Raw genomic sequence first — 26,452 nt, forward strand, 5'->3', positions numbered from 1 at the left:
GGTCACTAGTGGGGGGGATTAGGTTTCGTCATCAGGTAGTTTTCAAACAACAACAGTAGCTACCGTCTGCAGCAAGGAGTACATTTTCACTCTATAACAACAATAAAAAACATACAAAAATGTAATCAAAAGCATTCCGAAAATATGGAGGAAACGAGCATTCTACTTGTAAAATGGTCTTCTATGGAGATCCAAGATAAACTATAGAGATCGCAAAGGAAAAAGTAGAAACGGAAAAATGGCAAGAAATTATTCACACAGGTTTCTATTGGACAATTCACCAAATAATAAACAAATGGAAAACTTTAATTAGAAAACAAGGACTATAAGAGTCCAACCCAAAAGCATCATTGGAGGGAGCAAAGATGTCTTGGACTCTGACTAGACCATCACGGTAATAAATTATATTTGGCATTCCCAATGCGCTCTAGGTCCTCATGGTGGCATAGAGACTCGCCTCAATCCGGACAAATCTCAGTTGTCTCCACGTCCGAGACAGTCTGTCCATGCATCTTATCACATGGCTTGTTGAGTGTGTTACCACAGAGACCTAGCGTATGTGGAGGCTTCACGCTATTCTCTGCGGCATCCACGCACAACTCGCTACATGCCCCACTGAAAGCGAGAATCACATTATAGTGACCACGAGGAGGTTAACCCAACGTGACTCTACCCACCCTAGCAACCGGGCCAGTTGGTTGCCTGACTGGAGTCAGTCAGCACGCCCAGGAATCGAACTTGCAACTCCAGGTGTGGTAGTCAGCATCTTTACTTGCTGAGCTAACCAAACCCCCCCATTTGTTTTCTTTTCTAACACTCTTATATATTATTATTACTGTAATTATTATTTTGTGCATTGTTTTGTTCAGTAAGGGGATTACTCATTTATTTAGGAAGATTGCTGCTATCTGTTTTGTAATCCAGTGGGATTCTCAGTGAAGATGTCAACAATATTATATGTTCTTATTATATCAAATTATATGGGAAGTCCTCCGCTGAATTCGTGGACCAGAGGGCTAGGGAGGAGTCATCAAGGGAGCCGGGTTAGTGGGATCTCCTGGGATAAGAGTGCACATGATCGCCTCAGTGGAGGGGAAGGGTGCTAGGTGCAAGTGGTACACCCGGTCAGTTGTTCAGCGTTACCGAGTTCTAACGGCTCAGACCTGAGAAAACACGGGACAAGACAGACTCAGCCCTGAGATTGTAAAATCTCGTAAAAGTATTGGGTGTTGCCCAGCCCGCTGCTCTGCATATGTCTGCTAGGGAGGTGCCATTGGCCAGTGCCACACTTCTCATAGCATGTGCTTGAACCCACAAGGGGGTTGATAGGCCAATTCTATGGCATCAACAACCCAGTGTTAAAGCCTCTGTTTGGAGACAGCATTCCCTTTCCGCTGTCCACCAAAGCAGACAAAGAGCTGCTCAGAACATTTAAAGCTCTGCGTGTGGTCCACATAAGTACGCAAAGCACGCCCCAGACACAGCGACTAAAAGGCTGGGTCTGCCTCCTCCCGGGTCAGCTTCAATTGCATGTTCACTACTTGGTCCCTGAAGGGGGTCGTAGGAACCTTGGGCACTTAGCCCGGTCACGGTCTTAGGATGACATGGGTTTCTGCCGGACTGAACTCTAGGCAGGTGTTGCTGACAGAGAACACTTGCAGGTCCCCAACTCTCTTGATGGAGGCGAGGGCGATGAGAAGTGCCGTCTTCAAGGAGAGGGCCTTGAGCTCAACTGAGTCAAGCAGATCAAAGGGGGGTCTCTGAAGGCCCGAGAGGACCAGTGCAAGATCCCAGGAGGGGAACAGGCTTGGCCGGGGAGGATTCAACCTGCGGGCGCCTCTAAGGAACCTGATAATCAAGTCGTGCTAACCCAAGGACTTGCTGTCCACTGCATCATGGTGGGCCGCGATAGCAGCTACATACACCTTCAAGGTGGAGGGGGACAGCCTCCCCTCCAACCTCTCTTGCAGGGATGAGAGCACTGACCGAAGTGCGCATCTCTTCCGGTCTTCGTACCAGGAAGAACACCAATTCGCAAACAAGCGCCACTTCAGGGTTGTAAAGTTGCCTGGTAAAGGGAGCTCTGGCTTTGTTGATCGTGTCTATGACGGCAGGTGGTATGCCACTTAGATCTTCCACATCCCATCCAGGGGCCAGACGTGGAGGTTCCAGATATCTGGGCGCGGATGTCAGAGGGTGCCCCGTCCCTGATAATGAAGCTGCCGCAAGGAGCATGAGATCCAAAAACCAAGTCCGAGTGGGCCAGTAGGGGGCCACCAGAATGACTTGTTCCCCATCCTCCCTGACATTGCACAGCACCCATGCAAGTAGGCTCACTGGGGGAAATGCGTACTTGCGCAGCCCCCTGGGCCAAGTCAAGTTAATTTTATTTGTATAGCGCCTTTAACAACACACATCGTTTCAAAGCAGCTTTACAGAAGATCAGGCATTAACAGACGATAAAACTGTAATGTCTATAATGTCGATGAATCCTCATTGTGTAATTAGATAAAATACTATTGTTAATCGTGTTTAAAAATAAGTAATTAAATAATAATTTTATTAATAACCCCAGTGAGCAAGCTGAAGGCGACTGTAGCAAGGAACACAAAACTCCATAAGATGTTGATTAATGGAGAAAAATAACCTTGGGAGAAACCAGACTCACTGTTGGGGCCAACATCATGAATATAATGTAAATATTACATACGTATAGTTCAAGTCATGGTTTAAAAGTATTAAACTAAGTAAGTGTTAAGGGTCAGTGTTTAAACATCGATTTTGTTTGAACTGTAAGATTAATGACCAATGTCTTTGAAGTCCATCCTGGATTAACTGCAGAAGTTCACATAGATGCAATTGTTCTTGTTAATTGGCTGATGAAGGCTTTTGTTGGGAATTGTTAGTCTATGCAATCCATTTCAAGATCGTAGTCCATCAATAGACCGAGGTGATGCAGGCAGAGATCAGGGATGTGAAACGCAGTTCAACCTGGCCGGTAATTTTGGTGAGGTTCGGTGTGGTCCATCCTAAATCCAAGGTCCAGACAATGGCATATGAACTATCCCATGTCTTATGGTTGGATTTGGCAGTAGTTCATCCTCTGAAGTCCATCATAATAGACTGAAGTGATGTTTGGCCCCAATCCCGTAGAAAGGAGGTGCGGCACGGCTGAAGTAGTTTTCTCTCGTGAGGAAAGAAAGCCGCGACCGCAATGTTGCTATGGCTATGTTCTCGTATTGAGAACAAGAACCATTCATAAAATGCTGCCTGCGTGTTATCGCAGCCCAGGCATGCGAGGCAGCTCTTCTGACCGTCAGAAGTGGAGAGAAATTTGACCGCATCCAGGAACTACACAGGGGCGGAAAAACATATTTAAAAAGACGCGTTCTGAATAGGATGTTCAACACCAGCTGTGTATTGCTCTTTTAGAGAAAATAAACACTTTTTAGGGAAAATAATCTCTTTTAGAAGTGTTGTCGAAGCACCCAGGGGCAAAGCTGCACTGTAGTACGGAGAAGGAGAAAGCCGCTGATATGTGCCATAGATCCAACAGCATACGCTCTGTAGAGATGAAGTGAACAGTCAGTGACTACAGCTGATCACACAACCGCTTGGCTCCGAAGGAAAATTCTGAATATACAGACGCATTTATACTCGTATGTCCGGAGGCGGACAATGCAAATTCTGTCTGCCAATTTCTCATTGGCCTTTTCTCAAGTTCAGAGATGCGCAAGGATCTCATGAGAGTCCCTTTGTGCCGCTTCTTCGACACAACATCGAAGTGAACGACAGATGGGGAACTCTTTATACCTCTCTATTAAACACTTCTGTATAAAGGAATAAATGAATTAGATGTAATACCTGTGGGAACACAAAGAGACACACAAGTTACAGGAGTGCTAAAGCTGTGTAAACTAAATTAGAAAAGTTCTAATCCAAAAAATATAGGGTGACTCTTTTTATATAAAACTTTTATGGTTTTTTGTATCCCATTAAATTTCCACTGTGATATCAGTTTCTCATCTGTACCTGGTATTAAAGGAATAGTTCACGAAAAATTTAAAATGAATCAATTTTGTATGCTACCCCAGTATGAGAACATGAAACTGCATTTGATCGAGCATTTGTATACTTTAAAGAACAAATTCCATGCGCAAAAGGGGTTATTTTCCTCCATTTTCTTCTTAACATGCACTTTATATTAACAAGCACTAATATTTGATGTTAGTTTGAGTCAGGTGCACATTCATTTATTGCAATGGAAGAACTACAGCTCAAAAGCCAATTTTTTTTTATATAAATAATCATTGTTAAGAGTGCATTGGTACAACACAATTTTGTGCTGAAAAATTACTTTTGTCTTGAGATCATTTAAATCATATATTTTATAAGGAGTAACCTATCTGGGGGTTTGTGAAAACAGAAAACCAACACCCACCCTTTTGTTCAGAATAGCTGTCTTTAAGATTACATTTTATGGTTTCAAGTATTTTTCAGGAATGTCCAAATTAGATATATTGAACTCTGTGTAGGAGTTATTTTTTGTATTTGTTTTTTGTTACTCTAATTCATATAACACAAGATTCATATTTCCCCGTTTGAATTCTTGCATGGGTGTAAGCCCTGTGGTGTGTTAGATGCGATGAAGGAAAATTGGGAGGAGGGACATTCACAGAGCAAAAATGAAATTCAATACGTTCTCTACCTGAGACCAAAACTCCACACAGTGGGGTGACTATCACAGGAGAATTTGCTACAAGTGAAAAAACATCAGTCCCGACTGTATAACAGGGGAGCTCAGCTACAGGAGTTTACACCAGAAGTTAAAGTACTTGTATTGCTTTCCACATCAAGCTCGAAATGACTCACGAAGTGGCAAGGGCCCTTTGAGAACACACAGCAATTTGGGGAAGTCGATTATGAGGTAGTGCATATGGATAGAGGCAGGAACCCTCAGATTTACCACCTCAACCTACTAAAACCATGGAGAGAAGTGGTCCCCATATCCTTGGCAATGGTAGTTCCGGAGAGGGAGCACCTCGGTCCGGAGGTGTGTCTAAAAACCAGTCAGTTCACCCTGATCCCTTGTGGAGACCTCTTCTCACCACCACAACATACGGATGTTTCCAGATTGTGTTCTCGCCTCTCCTCGGCTGCACTAATCTCATAAAACACCACATCGAGACAACTCCCAGGGTAGTGGTATTTAGTCTACCGGTTACCCGAACACAAAAGACAGGTAGTTCAGGAAGAATTAATGACCATGCTCGATATGGGGATAATAGAAAAATCCCACAGCGATTGGGCCAGCCAGGTAGTTCTGGTGCCTAAGCGCGATGGCTCGGTCCGGTTCTGTGTGGACTATAGGAAAGTCAATGCAGTGTCAAAATTCGACATGTATCCAATGCCTCGTATTGACGAACTGGAAAGTTGTTGCTGACTTGGAGGATCTTGCTGTAATACTTTGCATCGAGCATATGGTTAAACCCAAAATTATATATTAATAAGTCCCCTTTCTGCTGGTCAGAGTTGATTGTGAGGGAGGTTAATACACTTGGTGACCTGTATGTCAGTGGAGTGTTGAGATCATTGGAAAATTTGGTCCAACATTTCAGAATTCCCTGATCTCATTTATTTAGGTATTTACAGTATACACACCCCTAAAGGGGCAGATAAGTGGTGATTTCTGATTTTGGAAAGGGTCATGAGGCATCAGTGTATTACTCCCTGTTAATATAGAGGTAATTCAGAGAGAGATTTAAACTTGGTACTGGAGGAGGGAGTGTGGACTAGGATTCTAAAAAAACATCAAGTTTGCATCTAGACATTCAAGGGTACAGCTGATGCAATTTAAGATTTTGCATTGATTATATTGGACACCCTCTAGATTGTATAGTCTTGGTCATAAAGACACACCCACCTGCTATTGATGCAATTCAGAAGACGGGGACACATCCCATGTTTTTTGGGGATGTAGTAAGATACAAGAATTTTGGTTGAGGGTACATAGTTTTATGTGTGACTTATTGGGCACTCAATTTTAATTTTGCCTCAGACTATGCATCTTAGGTAATGGAGCGGTTATTCATTTTGGGGATAGCCACTTAAAAAGTTGGGTCCTAGCCAGAGTTATGGTTGGAAGGCAAATCATTCTTAGAGGTGGAAAACGGCTGGGGCACTCTCGTTTCAGGAGTGGCGTGGGTAATGGGCAGGGTGGCACCATTGGAGGAGGGGATTTTTAGTAGGTTGGGATAATTGAATTTATTAGGAAGTAAGGTGGATATTTGTCTTTTTTTGGAGGGTTCTCGGGGAGGGGCAGTGGAGAGGGATTTTTAGTTTTTGTTTGATGGGTATTTGCATTCTTTTTTTTTGAAAGTATATTTATTTAGTTTTTGTATTTTTATTTTGTATTGTAAGTGACCACGATAGTGCATTTATGTGTTCGGTGAGGGGTTAATTTATTTAACTGATTGCGTATTTTATGTTGTGTTTATATTTTTGTAGATGGAATCAATAAAAAATGGTAATAAAAAAAATTTATAAATAAATAAATAAAAACGTCTCTTTCACCATGAACATTGGGACTTTTTGTTTCCGCAAATTTCAACTTGTTGATATTCTGCACATGGAGGCTGCCATGTTAGAATCACACAATCAGCTGAATACTATTTGGTTAATCTCAGTAACCATCCTGTTATTTGACACTTTCACTCATTGATTAAAATAATCATGGCTGACTGTGAATACTAAACTTCCACAATGATATCAGAAACTGAAAACTACTGATTTTAAATGATGCTGCATCCAAGCCACTAGGTGTCAATGTAAGATGACAAAAAGACAAAAGTTACTGAGTGCACCTTTAAATAAACTGCTGATGAATGAACAAATGTTGCAATTTTATGTAAAAGGTTAGAATATAAGTTTAAGTTTAACATCTGGGGTGATGCATAGTCAGGACAGAATAGATTTAATTACCTTAAATTGTTTCATTTACTCTTCCACATCAATATAAAATGCTAGTTTTTCCTTGCCAATAATAAAATCATAAAAAATACTGTATATTTTTAATAATACAAAATAGGCAGCTGTGATTGCCAGAAGTGACAACTTTCAGATTGATCAAACTGTGAATTTGGCAACAGTATGTCAAATGTTCTGCCCCCAGTGGCCGAAGCTGGAAGTCTTCTTGAAGGCTTGGGAACATGTTCACTCCAGTTTCCAGGAGAAATGGTATGGGATCAATTCCATGCCACATATATTTGCAAAAATATAAAGTATTGCAAAATAAAATAAAGTTTTGCAAAAGAATAAAGTATAAAAAAAATAGCAAAAACCAAGATATAATAAATTGCAAAAATCAATGACTGTTGTAAAAGAAACTAAAGAACTTTGATCCTTTTTTATCTCTGCAACAGATTTTTAGGCAGCAATGATTTTGCCACACATCTTTTTCTTTGCAATGCCTACTAATTATTTTGCAATGCTCCTTTTAATCTGCATTTCCATCACGTGTGAGCTCGTGATACCGTTTAGCCTTTGCGCTTCACTTTTCTGTGCGTTTCACTTTATGGCACTGTTTTGACGTGGGGGTGGAGTCAGGGGATTGGGGCGTGTACAACGGGCTCAGTGATGCCTCCCTGGAAGTTACGTCATTAGCTTGAGACACGGATCAAACATCATGGCTGAGATTGTTTCCTTTTAGTTAATTAGCATTAAATGTGCTTTAACAGAGTTTGTTTCAGATAAAGAAGTTAGAGATCAGTTAAAGCGGTGGATTTATTAGCCATACTCGCTAACATAGCCAGCATCTGCAGTTTATTCTCTCTCAATTGACTGGACTATTGATTGATTCTTATGTTTATTTTATAATTGTCTATACCATAGTATGTTGTGTTCTAAAAAATTTTAAAAATATATAAATAAATAGATGTTACATTATCACTGTTAAAGGAGACAATAAATAGATTACGAATAAAAAGTTAAATGATCGTAACAAACGTGCATGTGTTCTGTCTTTAAAAATAAAGTTTTGAAATATAAAATGTTCACATCCCCTATATTCTTAACCCTGCATTATACAGCTATGTGGCATGGGGGGCGTGGTCGTGTGTCGGTCTGCGGGAGAGAGAGAGCGGTAAGGCTTGTCACCTGGGTTTTAATTATCTCTAACACCTGTGTCTTATTATAGTGATACGGAGAGAGAGACATTTAAAGGGACGCCAAGTGTCGAGAGGGAGAGAGTGGATCCAGAAAGCTTCACAGACTGAGTGTGATATTGTTTTGTTTATGTTTACATTTCTACGGCGGTGACCGTCGTATGTTCGTGAAAGAAATTAAAGTGCTGATTTCAAACCTGCTTCGCTGTCTCCTGACTCCTCCATTGCTCAATGAACCTGTTCACAAGCTACTTAAGTTCTTACAATGCTCACAGTAAATGTACGTGTATCTAGGTCATCTCATGTAATGATTTGCCATGTCACATTTAGCAGAGAGAATATCCAGAAGTCGTGACGAATCAGGATATAAGCAGGATATAACCAGGTTATCAGCACCTACTCTTAAGAATCAATCTGTTAAATTTGTTTTGCTTTTGCACAATTAACATTATAAGTGATGTTCTTTTATTGTTTGTAGATCGTTTCCTGGGATGCTTATTTGTTACGATCGTTTAACTTTTTATTCGTAATCTATTTATTGTCTCCTTTAACAGTGATAATGTAACATCTATTTATATATTTGTAAAAATTTTTAGAACACAACATACTATGGTATAGACAATTATAAAGTAAACATAAGAATCAATCAATAGTCCAGTCAATTGAGAGAGAAAAAACTGCAGATGCTGGCTATGTTAGCGAGTATGGCTAATAAATCCACCGCTTTAACTGATCTCTAACTTCTTTATCTGAAACAAACTCTGTTAAAGCACATTTAATGCTAATTAACTAAAAGGAAACAATCTCAGCCATGATGTTTGATCCGTGTCTCAAGCTAATGACGTAACTTCCAGGGAGGCATCACTGAGCCCGTTGTACACGCCCCAATCCCCTGACTCCACCCCCACGTCAAAACAGTGCCATAAAGTGAAACGCAGAGAAAAGTGAAGCGCAAAGGCAAAACGGTATCACGAGCTCACACGTAAGTAAGTAAGTAAGTAAGTAAAGTTTATTTCTAAAGCGCTTTTCACAGATAAAATCACAAAGTGCTGTACACGAGAAAGGTAAAAGCAAAATCTTATATAAACAATATAAAAATATATACAATACATATGTAAAATCAAAGTGACACTAGTTAAAACCCATCAACCAAAAGCCTTCTTAAATAAACAAGTCTTCAGATCTTTTTTAAAAGAGTCAACAGAGTCAGCCAGACGCAGAGACAGGGGCAGGGCATTCCACAGTCTGGGGGCAACAGACTGAAAAGACAGGTCCCCACGGGTTTTATAACGAGTCTTGGGGACCATAAGAAGGTTCTGGCCAGAAGACCGAAGAGTGCGGCTAGAGGAGTGCTGACTCAAAAGGACCTTGATGTACTGTGGGGCCTGACTATTTAATGCCCTAAAAGTCAGCACTAAAATCTTAAAATCAATCCTATATTTTACAGGGAGCCAGTGGAGAGTCAACAAAACGGGAGTGATATGAGACCTTCTTGGGGCACCAGTTAAAAGTCTAGCAGCACAATTTTGAACCATTTGCAGCTTGTTCACAGCAGACTTATTCATGAAGGTAAAGACAGAGTTGCAATAATCAAGTCTAGTTGATATGAAAGCATGAATAATAATTTCCAGATCCTTCTTTGACAACATTTTACGTATCTTAGAGATATTCCTGAGGTGATAGAGGCAGTTTCGGCTGGGGTAAAGTTTAGGCTGGGGTAAGGTTTTTTGTTTTGTTTCTTCAGAAGGGTTGTGTTAACAGGACACATTAAACATTGCATGATTACACACATCACTTATTTGAAGAAATTGGATCTTTATATTCTCACGTGATGGAAATGCAGATTAAAAGGAGCATTGCAAAATAATTAGTAGGCATTGCAAAGAAAAAGATGTGTGGCAAAATCATTGCTGCCTAAAAATCTGTTGCAGAGATAAAAAAGGATCAAAGTTCTTTAGTTTCTTTTACAACAGTCATTGATTTTTGCAATTTATTATATCTTGGTTTTTGCTATATTTTATTTATATTTTGCAATTCTTTATTTTTGTTTGCAAAACTTTCTTTTTTTCTCTCGATACTTTATTTTACGTTTGTGATACTTAATTTTTGTTTAAAAAATTTTTATTTTTTTGCTCAATACTTTTTTCTTTTGCAAAACTTTATTTTATTTTGCAATACTTTATATTTTTGCAAATATATGTGGCATGGAATTGATCCCATAGAAATGTACACAGAGTGGCACCAAAAGCAAGTCAAATTAAATTTTTAAGTGATTCAGTCAACAGGATTGAGTATTTGATTAACTCTACCCCCAAACCCCAACCCTAAACCTAACCATCAGTGGAGTAAAAATGTGATCTAAGAGGGGACAATGCAACCTCCAAATGGCACTCAAAATTGTTTATGTGAACGTGATTACTTCCTGGTTCCAACTGGACTAGAACATGTTTCTGGGGGATGGTGCTTGTCAGTAATTCACTGAAAAATTTATAAAAATGTCAGGTTGTTTCTTACTAAGAACTAATGTATGTCTTCAGAAGACTTAAACTACTTTTCTGATACTTACACTTATGGTGCTTTTTTACACTTTCATGTTCGTTTCTCTTTCAACAGCCATTTTATTGAGATGATTTCTATCCATTTCTTTGGTGTTCCACATTAGAAAGAAAGTCATATGAGTTTGCAACAACATGATGGTGAGTAAATAATGACAGTATTTTCATTTTGAGGTGAACAATTCCTTTAATAACACAGTACATGTGTGTTTCAGACATTATTTTATAACTATTTGATTAGGTAATGACAGTGTAAATTTAATGTTTAGCTATGTAATTGTTTTCTGTTCCCTGTTGTAAAAAAAACCCCTAAGCTGAGGGTTTTTGGATATGTTTAAGCTGGTCAAGTTAGGAGACCAGTTGGCTGACAAGTTAAACACTAGCCTGGCCAGGCTGTGAGACCACCTAATACCAGCAAATAAGTTTAGGCTGGGGTAAGGTTTTTTGTTTTGTTTCTTCAGAAGGGTTGTGTTAACAGGACACATTAAACATTGCATGATTACACACATCACTTATTTGAAGAAATTGGATCTTTATATTCTCAATCAATGGAACTTACTTTCCAACGGCCCCATATTTACACTTAATGGTGCTGTCTTTTTCATGAACAACTTCAAATGTGCAGGTTCTGTAATCATACTTCACAATGCAGCCTTCCGTTTCGGTAAAAGCCCTGCCCATCCTATGACAAAAAGCAAAGAATATTTTAGGAACAAATATACAAAAATACACTGTATTTATATATATATATATATATATATATATATATATATATATATATATATATATATATATATTCTCAGTATTTATATTTGTGATTCAATGGGAGAAAATGTTTCTTTAAGTGTTCAGGGAATATTCCATTGTAGACCATTTATAGGCTACATGCTGTCAGTCTGGTATCTGTTGATTGACACGTGTGCTTATTTACAGTAATGACACATATCCCCATATTAAACACATATTTAAAGCATAAATGTGTAGTTTTTTTTTTTTTTTTTTTTTTATCACTTCACATTTTCATTGAAAATACTTTTGTTATATGAGCCGTAAAGTCCTATTTAGTGAGATTCTGATTGTTGCAGGTACGTTACCATCGTGATGCGAGAAGTTTGTTCCTTGTGAGCTTTGCTTTATACAGTTAGCCACATCACGCCCATTACTGTACATGTTTCAAACTAAAGTAACCGGTTTGCTTGTTTATCTGCACATAACATGGGTTGATAGATTGGATATAACTTTGCAGACATGATTAGTTATCGATTTTATCACACCAGTTTTATGCTAACACATGTAACACATGTGGTAGTTGTGTTTTTTCAATGTTTATTCACACTGCTGCATGCTAACCTTCAATAAAGCGCAACAGTGCCCGGCCACGTTCTCAGCTGTCAGCTGAGCTATGAATCAAACCAACCAGCTCCGAGGTGAAAAACAACATCGCAAAATTTGTTTTGAGGCCAAAAAAAGTATTTGAAAATTCAAAGGTACAAAGCTGTGTACTTACTGTCTTTTGTGAGGGCACAAACTACAATCCCATGAAGCATTGCGATTTATGTCATTGAATTAAAAATTTTTATTTTAGGTTGTTGTTTTAAGTATAGAAACAATATATTTAGAGTTTATTGCAAAATATCCCGATATGTACAAATATGTAAGTAGTTTAATGGTGCGTTCACATACAACACAAAGAAAATTTTCACCTCGCGTTGCTCCTGCGAGTTTGACCGCTGGATTATAAATTTGTGTTTAAACTCTGTGTATAAAAGGATAGGAGGAGGGGCTTCTACGACTTGGTTCATAGTAAAGTACAACCAATAGCTGGAATCAAGTAGATGCGCACATTTTCAGAACTTACCAGGAAGTCCAACTTCCTCGCTCACTTTCCTCCAAGCGATGTCTTTTTTCGTACGGTCTCTGTATACGTCAAGCGAATTTCTCACTCAAGTTGAAAAATACGCGAATGCAGCGATTTCACGTGTTCGAGTCGCGTCATTTGCTACATTCGCGCCGCCCGGTGTGAATTGCATCTATTCACATCTTTGTATTGACTTTGTATGTAATCGCGCTGCGCGAAACAGTTGCTTCACGTTATATGTGAACGCACCATAAGGGTGAAGGGAGACCGACTCGATTAAGTCATTCACAGCGGTCACTCCGAGGCATGTTTCATGGGTTAGTTGGCTGCGGTTCTCTGATTGGCTGGATCTTTCTCTGCTGTACCATGGGTAATGTAGTTGTTTTCCATGAATTCTGGTATCAAACACAATTTTTAAACAATGAAGTTGAGATAACACAGACGGATGTCTTCATATGCCATCGATGAACAACCTCAGCGCTCACTGTAGGTCTGTCTTTAAAGTTTTATTAGTTAATGTTGAAAATCTGTTTGTCTATGGGATAAATTAATGGGATTTTTACTTCTGGAACCAGACTGTTGTGCTCTATTACAAATGCATTATGGTAAACCCCCATTAACCCCTTTTGTAAGCTATGTAGACATAGTAACTTCATGTGTCTTGGATTGATCTAATTGGGTATGCATATTCCATTTACACTTGGCCACATAAATCTGTCTTCGCAAAACAGAAATTAATCTGATCTATTATTCCCTCATTACCTTCTGCTGTTACCTTCCCAACGTTCAAGAACCAGCTAAAAACACATCTGTTCTGTGAGCACTTAACCAACCCTCACTAATTGCACTTATTACTGCACTTAACCTGCACTTAATGTACTAAAAAAAATAAAAAGTCTTGTCTGTCTCTTTCTTCTATGCTAGCATCTTTACTACTCCAGCCACTGTGAGAACTTAGCAATCCTATACTGCTGATGTTTTTAAATTGCTTTCTATGTGTGTCATTTGGAAGTCACTTTGGATAAGAATGTCTGCTAAATGACTACATTTAAATGTGTAAATGTATATGTAAATATATCACTGAGTTCACTTCTGTGATGATAATAATGCCAGCTGGGCTGAGTTCAGAATGGCATGCATTCTACCATACTACTCTTAATAGTTCTACCACAGACAGATATGACATTCCAAACTCAGTTTTTGTCTTTTTTTCAATCTGTTAGCTATCCAATCAGTAAAAACATATTAAATGACCAAGTGTAAAATCTTTGAAATTCATATCTAAGGTAATCGACAGCCACAAAATGGTTTTCAAAATGTCTAACCGTATACCAAAATTAGCATGTTATATGTATTACCTGTCACAGCATCTCATATCATTATTTTTGAAGCATGTACATCTGAGACATCCGCTGCTTGTCCAGGTAGTTCCCGGTAAATGCAATGAATTATCATTACCGTCAACACAGTGTTTCGCTCCTATTAAAATGAAAAAGATAAAGAGTTAACTTCTTAAAAGTGGACATACAAAATCTATTACTGTATATGTGTGTTTTTAAACCCAAAAGAGTACCTCAATAAATGTTTGGATAAGTCTTATAATTTTAACCTCATTTTATTGCTGAATATTTGCTGTTCTTGCATCATGGATGGCATCATAATTAAACATTAAAGCTAATATGCACAATATTTTCAATGTTAATATTCTTTCTCATATCAGGCTTGCCAAGCTATATGCCACTTATTATTTAAAGTACTGCTCTGGCCTACAAAGGCAAAATGCAGTAAAGCCAACACTGAAACGGAGAAAATGAATTCAAAGATTTTGGATTGTCCAGCCAAATGTGCATTATTTTCATACTATATTTTCTCTGAACCTCAGCAAAGATGAGCCAAAACTGTCTGTCTTTGGACAGACCCAATATCGAACATAACTCAATGTGTAGTAAGTTTTTAAAATGCGTGCAGTAGTTGCAATGTTTTGCCTTTGTCAATAGTATAGTCAAGCTTGTTGTTAGCTACACAATGAGCTACTAACAAAAAATGGCAGCTCTTAAAAGTTCAGTTAGTAATTTTTTCCCTCATTTCTAAAGAAATTAATAGTAAATTTGAAGCATACGTATAAAATAATGACCACTCATGTGAGATGAAGGGTTCCTTCATATTCGTAACCTTATAAAAGCTGTTTAATTCTACATGGAGAGGGTCCGCACATGGAGGTAGCCCTGTTAGCATCACATGACCAGCTGAATCCTACTTGCTTAATCTCAGTAACTGCCCTTTTGTTTGACATTTTAACACATTAATCCTGGCTTACTGTGCAAAGTAAATTTCTACAATGGCATTGGTAACTACAAACTACTGTGTTTGAACTTTTCATCATCCAGGCCACTAGGTGTCAGTGTAAGCCAATACAAGCCACTTCGACTGAGTGCACCTTTAAATTACATGATTCGGTTAAAAAGGGCAACATCTATCAGGCACAAAACACTACCATATTAATATATAATAGTACTGATGTTATGTATGAATGCACAAGTTTACTTTCAACACTATGCAAATAAAACTAAACAATATCCTTATTTATATACTGAACCTAAAACACAGAGATAAACAGCTGTACAAAAAAGAAAACGTCTAGGTTACGGATGTAACCTCCGTTCCCTGATGGAGGGAACGAGACGTTGTGTCGGAGAAGCGACACTAGGGGTCTCTCTTGAGCGCCGAATATGCCTCTGATCCATTGAAAAAAGGCCAATGAGAAGTTGGCAGTCAGTATTTGCATACCCCGCCCCCGGACATACGGGTATAAAGGCGAGGCAAATACTAGAGTTCATTCAGGATTTTTCTGAGGAGCCGGAAATGGTTCTGGCCACTAAAGCGGTTCGGCTCAGCGACGTGGCCGGGAAGACACAACGTCTCGCTCCCTCCATCAGGGAACTGGAGGTTATCCGTCCTTCAGGTCTACCGCTGCGAACCAATCTAGGTGCTGGACGCTTGTCAAGATACACTTGTGCATGAGCATTTTGAACGGGAGTTTGAGCAGCGCTCGATTGAAAACTTGCAGGTCCAAGATTGGTCGTAAGCCGCCGCCTTTCTTGGGTACAATGAAGTAAGGGCTGTAGAAACCCTTCTTCATTTCGGTTGGAGGGACAGGCTCTATCGCGTCTTTGAGTAAGAGAGTAGTGATCTTCGCGCGCAGGAATTTGGCATGTTGGCCGTGCACTGCGGTAAAGCGGACGCCCGTGAAGGGGGGCGGGGGCCTGGCAAACTGAATTGCTTAACCGAGTCGGATGGTCCGGGCCAGCCAGCGAGACGGGTTGGGAAGTGAAAGCCACGCATCCAATCTCCGTGCTAGGGGCACCAAAGGGATGGTTATTTTTGACATACCCGGTGGGGCTTCGCAGCGGGATGGAGCAGGTAGTACGCCGTCGGGAGGCGCGGACGCGTCCCGAGGCTCTGGTGCTGAGAAAAGACTCAAAGCACTTACCTTGCTCCGGACATCCGGCAGGGGGCGGGTTGGTGACTGAGGAGGAGGTCCTGTAGTGGCGTCCTCTGGACTCATCAGAACCGGCCGGCCGGGGAACAGTCGTGGGGCTGAAGGCTGGCCTGCGGCCGCGTCCAGCGTGCCGGGACTGTTGAGATCTGGGAGCAGAGTGCCGTGAGAACGGCATTTGCGGGCCAGATGACCCAGAGACAAAGGAAATGGCTCTTTTATTGAGAATTTGGGTACTGCTGCCCCGGTTAAGGGGAGCGGCAAAAGAAAAGTTAAAGGAAAATTGTCCTCCTGGCCCTCCACCGGAGGACGGAGTGGTCTTACCATCTCTGGAGCTAACGTCTTGGGCTCTGGGTCGTCCGTCTCAGGAGTGCCTGGGAGCCTTCCGGGTCCTCAAGGGGGTCCGTGAGACGGGGGGCGTCTGCTTCCTGCGGAGCACTCGACGCGTGGGCTGAGAGCTGGGCCCAGGTTGAGGTGGAGTAGCTTGTAGTTTCCTCGCAGGGGGATGCCCTCGGCGAGCAGATGGGGCAGGGCCCGTGGCGGCAGGTTTGCGGCGGGGCAGGATATGTGATATCGCCTCCATCTGTTTCTTCACCGCGGAGAACTGCTGGGTGAAGTCCTCGACGGTGTCGCCGAAGAGACCGAACTGGGAGACTGGGGCGTCGAGAAAGCGAAGCTTGTTGGTCTCACGCATCTCGACCAGGTTCAGCCATAGGTGTCATTCCTGGACCACGAGGGTGGCCATCGCCTGCCCGAGTGACTGCGCTGTGACCTTCGTGGCTCTGAGGGCGAGGTCGGTCGCTGAGCGCAGTTCCTGCAGCACGTCGGGATCAGGGCTACCCACGTGCAGTTCTTTGAGCGCCTTGGCCTGGTGGACTTGCAGGAGGGCCATGGCGTGCAGGGCGGAAGCGGCAGTTCCGGCAGCGCTGTAGGCCTTTGCTGTCAGCGAAGATATTGTCCTACAGGCCTTGGAAGGGATTACAGGGCGACCGCGCCAGGTGGTAGGGTTTCCGGGGCATAGATGGAGCGCAACAGCCCTATCCACCAGGGGGATCGTCGTGTACCCGTGGGCCGCTCCGCCGTCGAGGGTAGCGAGAGCGGATGAGCGTGTGGCTTTGTGATGTTGTGTGGTGAACGGTGCCCTCCATAGCGACGTCAGCTGATCGTGCACTTCCGGGAAAAACGGGACCGGGGGGGGCCTTTGTGAGCGGCGTCGGGACCCCAGGAACCAGTCATCCAACCGCGATGGCTGTGGGGAGGACGGGGGATTCCAGTCCAAGCCCATGCTGGCGGCGGCCCGGGAAAGCATGTCGGACATATGAGCGTCAGCCTCGGCTTGGGCGTGCTGGCCCGAAGGCGGCAGCCCAAGGGAGTCATCTGCATCAGACACCGCGCTCTCTGATGCAGCGGCGAGCTCATCCACTTCTAGCTCTAGAGGATAGGCAAGCTGGCTGTGAGGCGAGCTGCTGTTGCCTCGAGCACGGACGGGAGTCAACAAGCATGCCCTGGGACGGGTGGTCCGAGGGGGGGTACCCGACGGAGCCGCACCCGCTGCCATCCCCGAATCGCTTCCAGCGCCACTCACACCATTCTCAATCCTGTGGGAAGAAGGAGCAATGCGAGGTGCGGCTGGAGTGGCTTGCTTACGGTTGTAAGCGAGCTGCGACCGCAACGTTGTCATGGTCATGTTCTCGCAGTGAGAACATGAACCGTCTACAAACGCAGACTCGGTGTGATCGCTGCCCAGACACACGAGACAACACCTGTGGCCGTCTGAAACGGACAGCACTCTACCGCATCCAGGAACTACACAGGGGCGGAAAGGCATCTTTACAAAGACGCGTCCTGAAAAGGACGTTCAACGCCACTGTGTATTTGCTCTTTTAGAGAAAATTACTCTTTTAAAGAAAATCACTCTTTTAAAGAAAATCACTCTTTTAAAACTCGTCTGAGTTTTTTATACTGCGCTGTCGAAGCGCCCAGGGGCAATATGCACTGCCGTGCAAGGAGAAGAATCGACGCTGTAATGCGCCCTCAATCCAACAGCATGCAGTAGCGTCAGAGGAATACAGGAACGGGTGTGTTTCACTGCGAACAGCATGCACAACCATCGGCTCCGAAGAAAATTTTCTGAATGAACTCTAGTATTTGCCTCACCTTTATACCGGTATGTCGGGGGGCGGGGTATGCAAATACTGACTGCCAACTTCTCATTGGCCTTTTTTCAATGGATCAGAGGCATATTCTGCGCTCAAGAGAGACCCCTAGTGTCGCTTCTCCGACACAACGTGGAGAGAGCGACAGACGGGGAACTGTGTTTTTCATTCTGTTTCTTATTTAAAAAGTAGTTAGTGTAACTAAAATTACCCTATTATGACTGGTTATAACAAACACTGGTTGAAACCTACTGTTGAGGAGTTTTTTTAACAAGTTATGGAGGCTGAAAGTCAGGTGTCCCTCGGGAGCATCTCAGCCTATCCCAAATATAATGCTTATTTCTCAAATCTAGCATTGTTTTTAATATTGCCATAACCTTTACATTAATCACCATTGATTAAGTAAACTCATTCTCTCAACTGAATTGAGTAATGTCATCTCCAAAACGTTTTTGATTAATTTCACTTAACTTAGTGATCATATGGAATAAACGTAACTATTTAAGATAAGGTAACTACTTTACTGCAACTTTATTTTTCTAGGAGTGACAACATTAGGCTTTACTGTATAGCATTAATTTAATGATTTAACTATCGCTGTTTTTCCTACAACAGTAGCTAAAACTGCCTAAATAGCTATTTGGTTAATCGTTAATATTAACCAAAGGTATAAGTGCAGTTATAAGTGACATCAGAAGAAAATAATGTCATTTAATAGGCAGAGCAAGTTATTACATTTAGATTAGTGCTGTCTGTCGATTAAAATTTTTAATCACATACATTTTTTAGTTAATCGCGCGATTAATCGCAGATTTTTGAAGGTGCTGAGATTTGACACCATCTACTTTACCTTTCAAAATGCATTTATTTCTATCTCAGGAAAAAAACTAAAACAATATGTAACAATAATAAATGATTAACATTTTCTTAACAAAGCCTTTCACAATATAAAGATAGAAATGCACTAAAATCGTACCAATTCAAGTAACATTAAACGTTTCCCAAAGTGTAAGTGGGGGTTTGACTTATTGAAAGAACTAGTCCCCACATAAGATGCACTTTCATTGCAATGGGCATTAAATGAAACTCTCAACCTCCACAATATTAATCTGCCGGTAGACTGCGGCTATCCGCTCTGTTACAGCAATTGTGAAGCTACATTCACGATTCACATCAGGGTTGCACGGCCACCACCAAGAGTTGCTTTGAAAAGGTTTTGCAGTCTTATTCTGTGTTTTGGTTATAGTTAAGACTTGACATTCTTCTTTGGTAATTAAAATGTGCCTTACATAGTCTAAAAGTTTTCTATCACAAGTCCCATCTGGGCTTGTTTTGTACAACAAATAGTGTCAAGAGCTCCTTTCTCCATCATTTGATCACAGACAGGGAAGCACTGTTGTGTGTGTTGTGTCAGTGTAATGACTCCAGGCAGACACATTACAAATGTTCCACCCTGCAAACCAGTGTTTATGCTGATTTATGCTATATTAATGGTAAATGCATTTATCGCGATTAAGAACATTTTACGTGTTAAATGTTTTTTGAATGAATATCATGTGTGAACATGTTCATTCTGAATGCTAATTCTGATGAAAGATAACAAATATAACCTTTTGTTGTTGCTCAAAATAATGTGCACATGTGAATCAGACACATTAAGAAATGTGTATTAAGAAAGTATAGATTCAATTTTGATTCCATGTTTATGTTGAATTTAAAAGAAAAGGTCTTTGCAGTCATTCTTTCACAGTGTGTGAGGTCAAAAAGTATTTTGTATTGTGTGTATGTGTTTTATTTTTACCTAATGTTGGAGCGGAAAAGAAACAGTAAGAATCGCTTAAAGAAACAAAGGCACAAAAGACCAAACCCAGAGCCAAAAATCCCTGTAAAAAACATAAAAAACAAACAGATATTATTATAGAAAACAATACATTATTTGTATAGTGGGGTCCAAAAGTCTGGATTTTAAAATAGAATTCAATCCTGGAAATAAACACAATTTAACGATTTTGGTCAATTTAAAGCAAAGCAACACTGTGACATAATTTATTGTTAATAAATCATGACTTGGACCCACCTCAATATGTATAAATGCTATACCAAGTGGTAACTTTTTTAAACTTACCATTTTTGCAAGTGTAGTAAAGATGCTGGTCTGAACAAATGCAGCAAATACCACACAAGGTTTTTTAAATAAAAGCAAAAGAGTTGCGTAACTGCTGACATGACCTCATTGGCTACTGATTTCAACCCAGATATTCTGATTTCAGTGTGGACGTGTCCCTTTAACCAGTTGCAAAACCATCCTGATCGATCAACTTGTTTGTTTTCCTGTGTCAACAGACATCTTTTAGCAGTCACTTGAACTCTACACTGTCCCTTTTATTCTGCAAAACCTCAAACATTGTTCCCCCCCGAATTAGCATTCCCGTGCAATAGTTTTGCATTCCCTAGCAAATAAATAAATAAATGATAACTGTGGCTTTAGTAGGTACAGTAACCATAGTTGAGCAATTGTATTTGTAGTAAAACCATAACCACAAAACTTACCATGGTTTTAGTAGTAACCATATTTTAACCATAACACTTGCAGTGAAACCATTATCATAACACAGGACAATGAAAAATATTATAATAAAATTAGAATTTTGTGGTTCCTCTGGTTTTACTACCATAATTAAACTATTGTTACTGCAAAAAAAATAAAAAATAAATAAACCTTATGAAAATTAAACCTTGTTTTACTAAAGAAACTATTATTTAACTATGGTATTTGAAAACCATCACTACAAGATTTACCATGTTACTAAAGTCATGTTTGCTAAACTTTTACTAGTAAAACCATGGTTATTTTAATGTGTGGGAGCAAAAATAAAGTGATAGTTCACCCAAAAATCGCTCATCATTTACTAATCCTCATGCCATCCCAGATGTGTATGACTTTCTTTCTTCTGCAGAACACGTTTGAAGAAAAACAGTAAAATCTTTCAGCTCAGCTGGTCCTTATAATGCAAGTGGATGGTAATCAGATATTTGAAGCTCCAAATAGAACTGACAGTCAGCAGAAACATCATCCATATGCCTCTAACTGTTAAATTAATGTCTTCTAAAGTGAAATTGTAATTTTTGGTGTGAATATTATCAATATTTCAAATACTTTTTAACTATTTAACTAGATTTAAATATAGGCAATGAGGAAGAAGACCTAATGACAAATGGGAGTGCATTCCACAACCTGGGGGCCGCAACCACAAACGCCCGATCACCTTTGGTTTTCAAATGGGATCGAGGAACAGAGAGGAGTAACTGATTTGATGATTGAAGCAACCTAGGTGCCGAATGTAGATGAAGTAAATTGGGAATGTACTGAGGGGCTAAACAATACAAGGCCTTATAAACATACAGCCCAACACTGAATTTAACTCTGTAACTAACTGGAAGCCAATGTAGGGAAGCGAGAACTGGGGTTATATGTTCTCTTTTCATGGTACCCGTTAGAATTCTAGATTCTGCATTTTGGACTACTTGCAGACGTGAGAAATAAGATTGAGACAGACCCACATATAAGTCATTGCAGTAATCCAGCCGTGATGCAATAAGAGCATGAATCACTATTTCCAAGTCCTTCTGTGAGAAAAACTGTTTTAATTTAGCAATGGACCTTAGATGAAAAAAGCTTCCTTTAACAACAGCATTTATCTGCTTATCAAATAATAAGTCAGAATCAAAGATGACACCCAAGTTCTTAACTCTATTGTGTATGGTTAAAGACAAAGTACACAACTGATTTGTAATGTCAGTGATACGTAATGAAGAGCCAAAAGCAATGACCTCGGTTTTATCCTCATTAAGCATGAGGAAGTTTTCAGATATCCATAATTTAACTTCCTTAAGACAGGAGATGAGATTAATGATGGAACAACAATCGTTAGACCTGACAGGAAGGTAAAATTGTTTGTCATCAGCATAACAATGATAGGCTACATGGTACTTCTGAAAGATGGAGCCTAAAGGAAGCATATAAAAAGAAAAAAGCAGAGGACCCAACATAGAGCCTTGTGGAATTCCACATGTGAGCAGTGTTGGGGAAGAGAAGTGATTATCAATACTGATAGAAAAAGTTATTTCCTTAAGATATGAGGAAAACCAGTTTAATGCCACTCCCTGGATGCCAACCACCTTCTCAAGGCGATTTAAAATAATGGAGTGATCGATCGTGTCAAATGCTGCACTGAGGTCTAGAAGGATTAAAATGGCCCCATTGCCAGAATCCAGGGAGACTAAAATGTCATTGGTCACCTTTAATAGTGCAGTCTCAGCACTATGCAGTGCCCTAAAGCCTGAATGAAATTTGTCAAATATGTTGAAGATGGTTAGATAAGAATAAAGCTGCAAATAAACCACCTTTTCCAAGATTTTCGACAGAAAAGACAATTTTGAAATAGGCCTATAATTCTAAAAACTGTAGGGTCAAGGTTAGGTTGTTTCAGCAGAGGCTGAACCACAGCATGTTTAAAGCTAAGGCCAAACTTTCTGTTCTCTTCTCGCTTTTTGCATGTGTCAATTTTTGCTTCCATTGGCCTTAAATAATACAAAATAATTATTTCTTTGGATTTAACTGCGGGCAGTGGCGTAACACTGTTTTGGTCTCAGTACTGTTAGACTTATAAGTATATTAATGTAAACACTCTGTGACTTTCATGTCACATCTGAATAGATACAAAATCATTTCCCAATAGTATATTTACACCCTGGGTTGCTAGATTTGAAACAAGTTTATGGGCAAACACAGCACGCTGCAGCCATGGAAGCCAGCAATACATCTAGCTAACATTGACAGAAATAAAGAAACTCCACATTAATTGGTTTATAATTTGCAAACAATAAAAACACTGCAAAAGTATTCATTAGCTGATCAACTTACAGTGTAAGGCTCGTCGCTTGCCATTGTCAGTTTGCTTGTTCCTGTTGCATGTTCTTAACCTGGCAACACATGTGAGCCTTGAATCTGGGGAGGAGGCGGCGGGGGAGACAACTCTCTCCAATATTTTGAATTTGGACTGCAGTACCCATTTTAAAAGCTTGATGTTAATGTAACATAATGCTCCTTTAAATAACTATACAAATTAACAATAAATGACTAAATAACAATAAATAACTATATAAAAAATATATTAAAAAAAAACAACAACTTTGCTTTTCGGAGCCCCATGTTGGCTCTGGGGCCCTAAGGGGCTGCTTATACAGCTTATAGCTAGAAACAGCTCTGGCTCATGTCTTGTGCAGTGCATCGCTTCGTCTGTCTACAGTTTTAACATTTTGAAAAAATATGCCTATAAATACTTTAGCAGACAACAAATTTTACTGATTGCAGATTTTCTTGCGAGATTACTCAGAATCTAAGCAGACATCCTGTGAATTTTTTCCTTCACTAAAACCTTGCTAATATGAACCTTGCTAATTTTACCTACCTATAAGATTTAGAAAGAAGTTAATAGTCCAGTCAGGTTTATTTCAAAAGCACATTTAAAACAACAGAAGTTGACCCAAAAAGCCTGATCTCCATTTGACTAACACAGATGAACCAAAACATTAAGACCACCTGCCTAATATTCTGTTGGTCCTCTGCATGCTGCCAAAATAGAGGCATGGACTCTACAAGACCCCTAAAGCTGACTTTATTCCAGCCTACACCACACAGTCCACCCTCAGCATCCTCACATTGACAGAATCATGGATACGTCCAGAGGATACAGCAACTTCTCCTTCTCTCACACCCCTCGACACACCAGTAGGGGTGGGGGAACAGGTTTGCTCATTCAAACCAACTGGAAAGTTTCACCACACTCCTCTCTATGTAACAATACTTCTTTTGAATTCCATGCTATTACTACAATGCAACCCGCAAAAGTGCAGGTTGTTGGCATCTATCACCCTCCAGGTCAGCTGGCAAACTTTCATGAGGAGTTGGATGTTTTCCTGTACTCCTTCACTGAAGAATGTAGGCCACATGTGGTTCTTGGAGTTTTCAACATACACCAAGACAAGCCCCAGGCCACTGAACTTCATGCTCTTCTGGCCTCGTTTGACTTGGAAAGACTAAGCACTATAGCAACTCACAGATCGGGCAACCAGATGGACCTCATTTTTACACATAACAGTACCAACTCAAATATTCTTGTTACTCCTTTACATGTCTCTGATCAATACTTTGTTCAATTCAACATGACTCTCCCATCTATATGTCTATAAGGAAGCCTTCGGCTTCCTTTTGCCGTAACCTCCGTTCTCTTTCACCCTCACACCTTTCCACTGCTGTCTCTACCTCTCTTCCCACACAAAACGTATTTCCCACCCTGGATGTAAACACTGCCAAAAACACACTAAGCTCTACTTTAACAACCTGTCTAGACAGCATCTGTCCCCTCACCTCTAGGCCAGCATGTATGACACCACCCAGCCCCTGGCTCTCTGACGTCCTTCGTGAACATCGGACTGACCTCAGAGCGGCTGAGAGGAGATGGCGGAGAGCCAGCAGATGTTGGTAAGTATTAGTCTCTGCTTTCAACTTTTTCAGATAACATTAAATCTGCAAAAACTTCCTATTACCAGAACAAGATCAACAACACCACAGACACTCACAGCTTTTTTAGAACATTCAACATGCTTCACTGTCCTCCCCTGCCATCGCCTGACACATCACTGACAGCAGATGTCTTTGCCACATTTTTTTCTAAGATGGTTAGCCATCAGCAATACATTCTCAGCACCACACTGATGTCAAATACCCACCTCCTGTATGCAGCTCTTCTGTCTCTATGTTCTCTCCTCTGACTGACACTGGGGTCTCTAAACTCCTCCTCTCCAACCACCCCACCACCTGTTCCCCTGACCCCATTCCTTCCCACCTTCTCCAGGCCATCTCTCCGTCCACCCTATCTGCACACACACATAATTAACAGATCTCTACTTACAGGCATTTTTCCACTATATTTAAGCAGGCTTGAGTAACCCTGCTGCTGGAAAAACCTGCACTTAACCCCACACAATTAGAACACTACAGACCAGTCTCTCTCATCCCATTCAATGCAAAAAAACTTGAAAGGGCAGTTTTCAATCAGATATCTGCCTACCTCAAACAAGCTGCTCAGTCAGGCTTCAAAAGTGGACACTATGGATATCAAGTGAAAAGTTTACCCAATTAAATGTCCAAGTATATACCCAGAAACATACTTGAGTGAAAGTAAAAAAGTATCTGCTCCATCTGCTCTCGAGTTGATATTTTCTGTCAACAGCCTCAAAAACAGAACTTCTGTAAATGACGGTTCTGTTTTACCTAAAGTTGAAACATCCATTATATTTTCATCTTCTGAGCATGTGTGAGCACATATGAGCGATGAGATATTGGATTCTGATTGACTGATTCCTTATTTTTCTCATCCATTGGTTCCTTCTCCTGAACGCCGTGTTTCATCTCTGTCCTGCACTTCTTAGCCAAGGAAAAGTTGAAAATTTTTGAAAATGTGAATTTGGAGGAGAGGACATGGCCGAGCTTTCGTCTGGGGAGAGAAGAAGCGGTAAGGGTTTTCACCTGAGATGAATTGCTGATTTCTATGTTCACAGTTAGAGGCGGGAGATAAAAGGCTGCCCAAAACCCGAGAGATAGAGAACCCAGCTGACAAGCTGTGTGCGTGTGTGTGTGTGTGTGTGTGTGTATGTGTGTGTGTGGGCCGCTGTCGGCTGTTTTGTAAGCTTTAACATCACGCTTGATGCAGATGTGTTTAATTTATCAAATAAAAGTGACATACCTCAGTTTGAATCACTGATTCCCGCTTCCTCATTTCATTGAACCATTTTACTGGTGCCGAAAACCAGGAAAAAGAGGGAAAAGAATACACTGTCATTGTGTCATCGCTGGTGGAGGATGTCTTCAGGTCCCTTGCCAGCATCCACCAGGCCATCATGGCCATACACGTGGAGCAGCAGCAGCATTTTGAGGCACTCCATCAGGCCCAGGAAGAGGACGGCGGGTGCTGCTTAGTAACCCAGAAGGTGGTCGGTTCCACAGCAGCAGCAAACCCTCACGTGCTGCTCACGAAGATGGGGCATCAAGATGAAATGGAGGCCTACCTCGAGCTCTTTGAGCACAAGGACAAAGCCCTGAGGTGACCGCAGAAACAATGAGCAGTACATCTTCTGCCGCTGCTTACCGAGGAGTCCCAGAT

The 26,452-nt window shown here is 40.9% G+C and overlaps 1 protein-coding gene across 2 annotated transcripts in view; it reads right to left on the minus strand.

Annotated features, from left to right (window-relative positions):
• Positions 1-10,893: 10,893 nt before the first annotated feature.
• The window catches only part of LOC127621297 (small serum protein 2-like), a 32,065-nt gene continuing 16,506 nt past the window's right edge, over positions 10,894-26,452 (minus strand). The window contains exons 1-4 of one of the 2 annotated variants that reach the window (XM_052094837.1): positions 20,353-20,437; positions 20,029-20,110; positions 13,934-14,054; positions 10,894-11,399 (exon numbers count right to left, since the gene is read on the minus strand). In XM_052094837.1, the coding sequence (XP_051950797.1) occupies positions 11,273-11,399; positions 13,934-14,054; positions 20,029-20,110; positions 20,353-20,355 (333 nt within the window). In that variant the 5' untranslated portion in view covers positions 20,356-20,437 and the 3' untranslated portion in view covers positions 10,894-11,272. Of the gene's footprint in view, positions 11,400-13,933; positions 14,055-20,028; positions 20,111-20,352; positions 20,438-26,452 lie in introns of those variants that run through there. The other variant, XM_052094838.1, reaches the window with a different exon arrangement.

Source organism: Xyrauchen texanus, chromosome 27, assembly GCF_025860055.1.
Source record: "Xyrauchen texanus isolate HMW12.3.18 chromosome 27, RBS_HiC_50CHRs, whole genome shotgun sequence".
NCBI lineage: Eukaryota > Metazoa > Chordata > Actinopteri > Cypriniformes > Catostomidae > Xyrauchen > Xyrauchen texanus.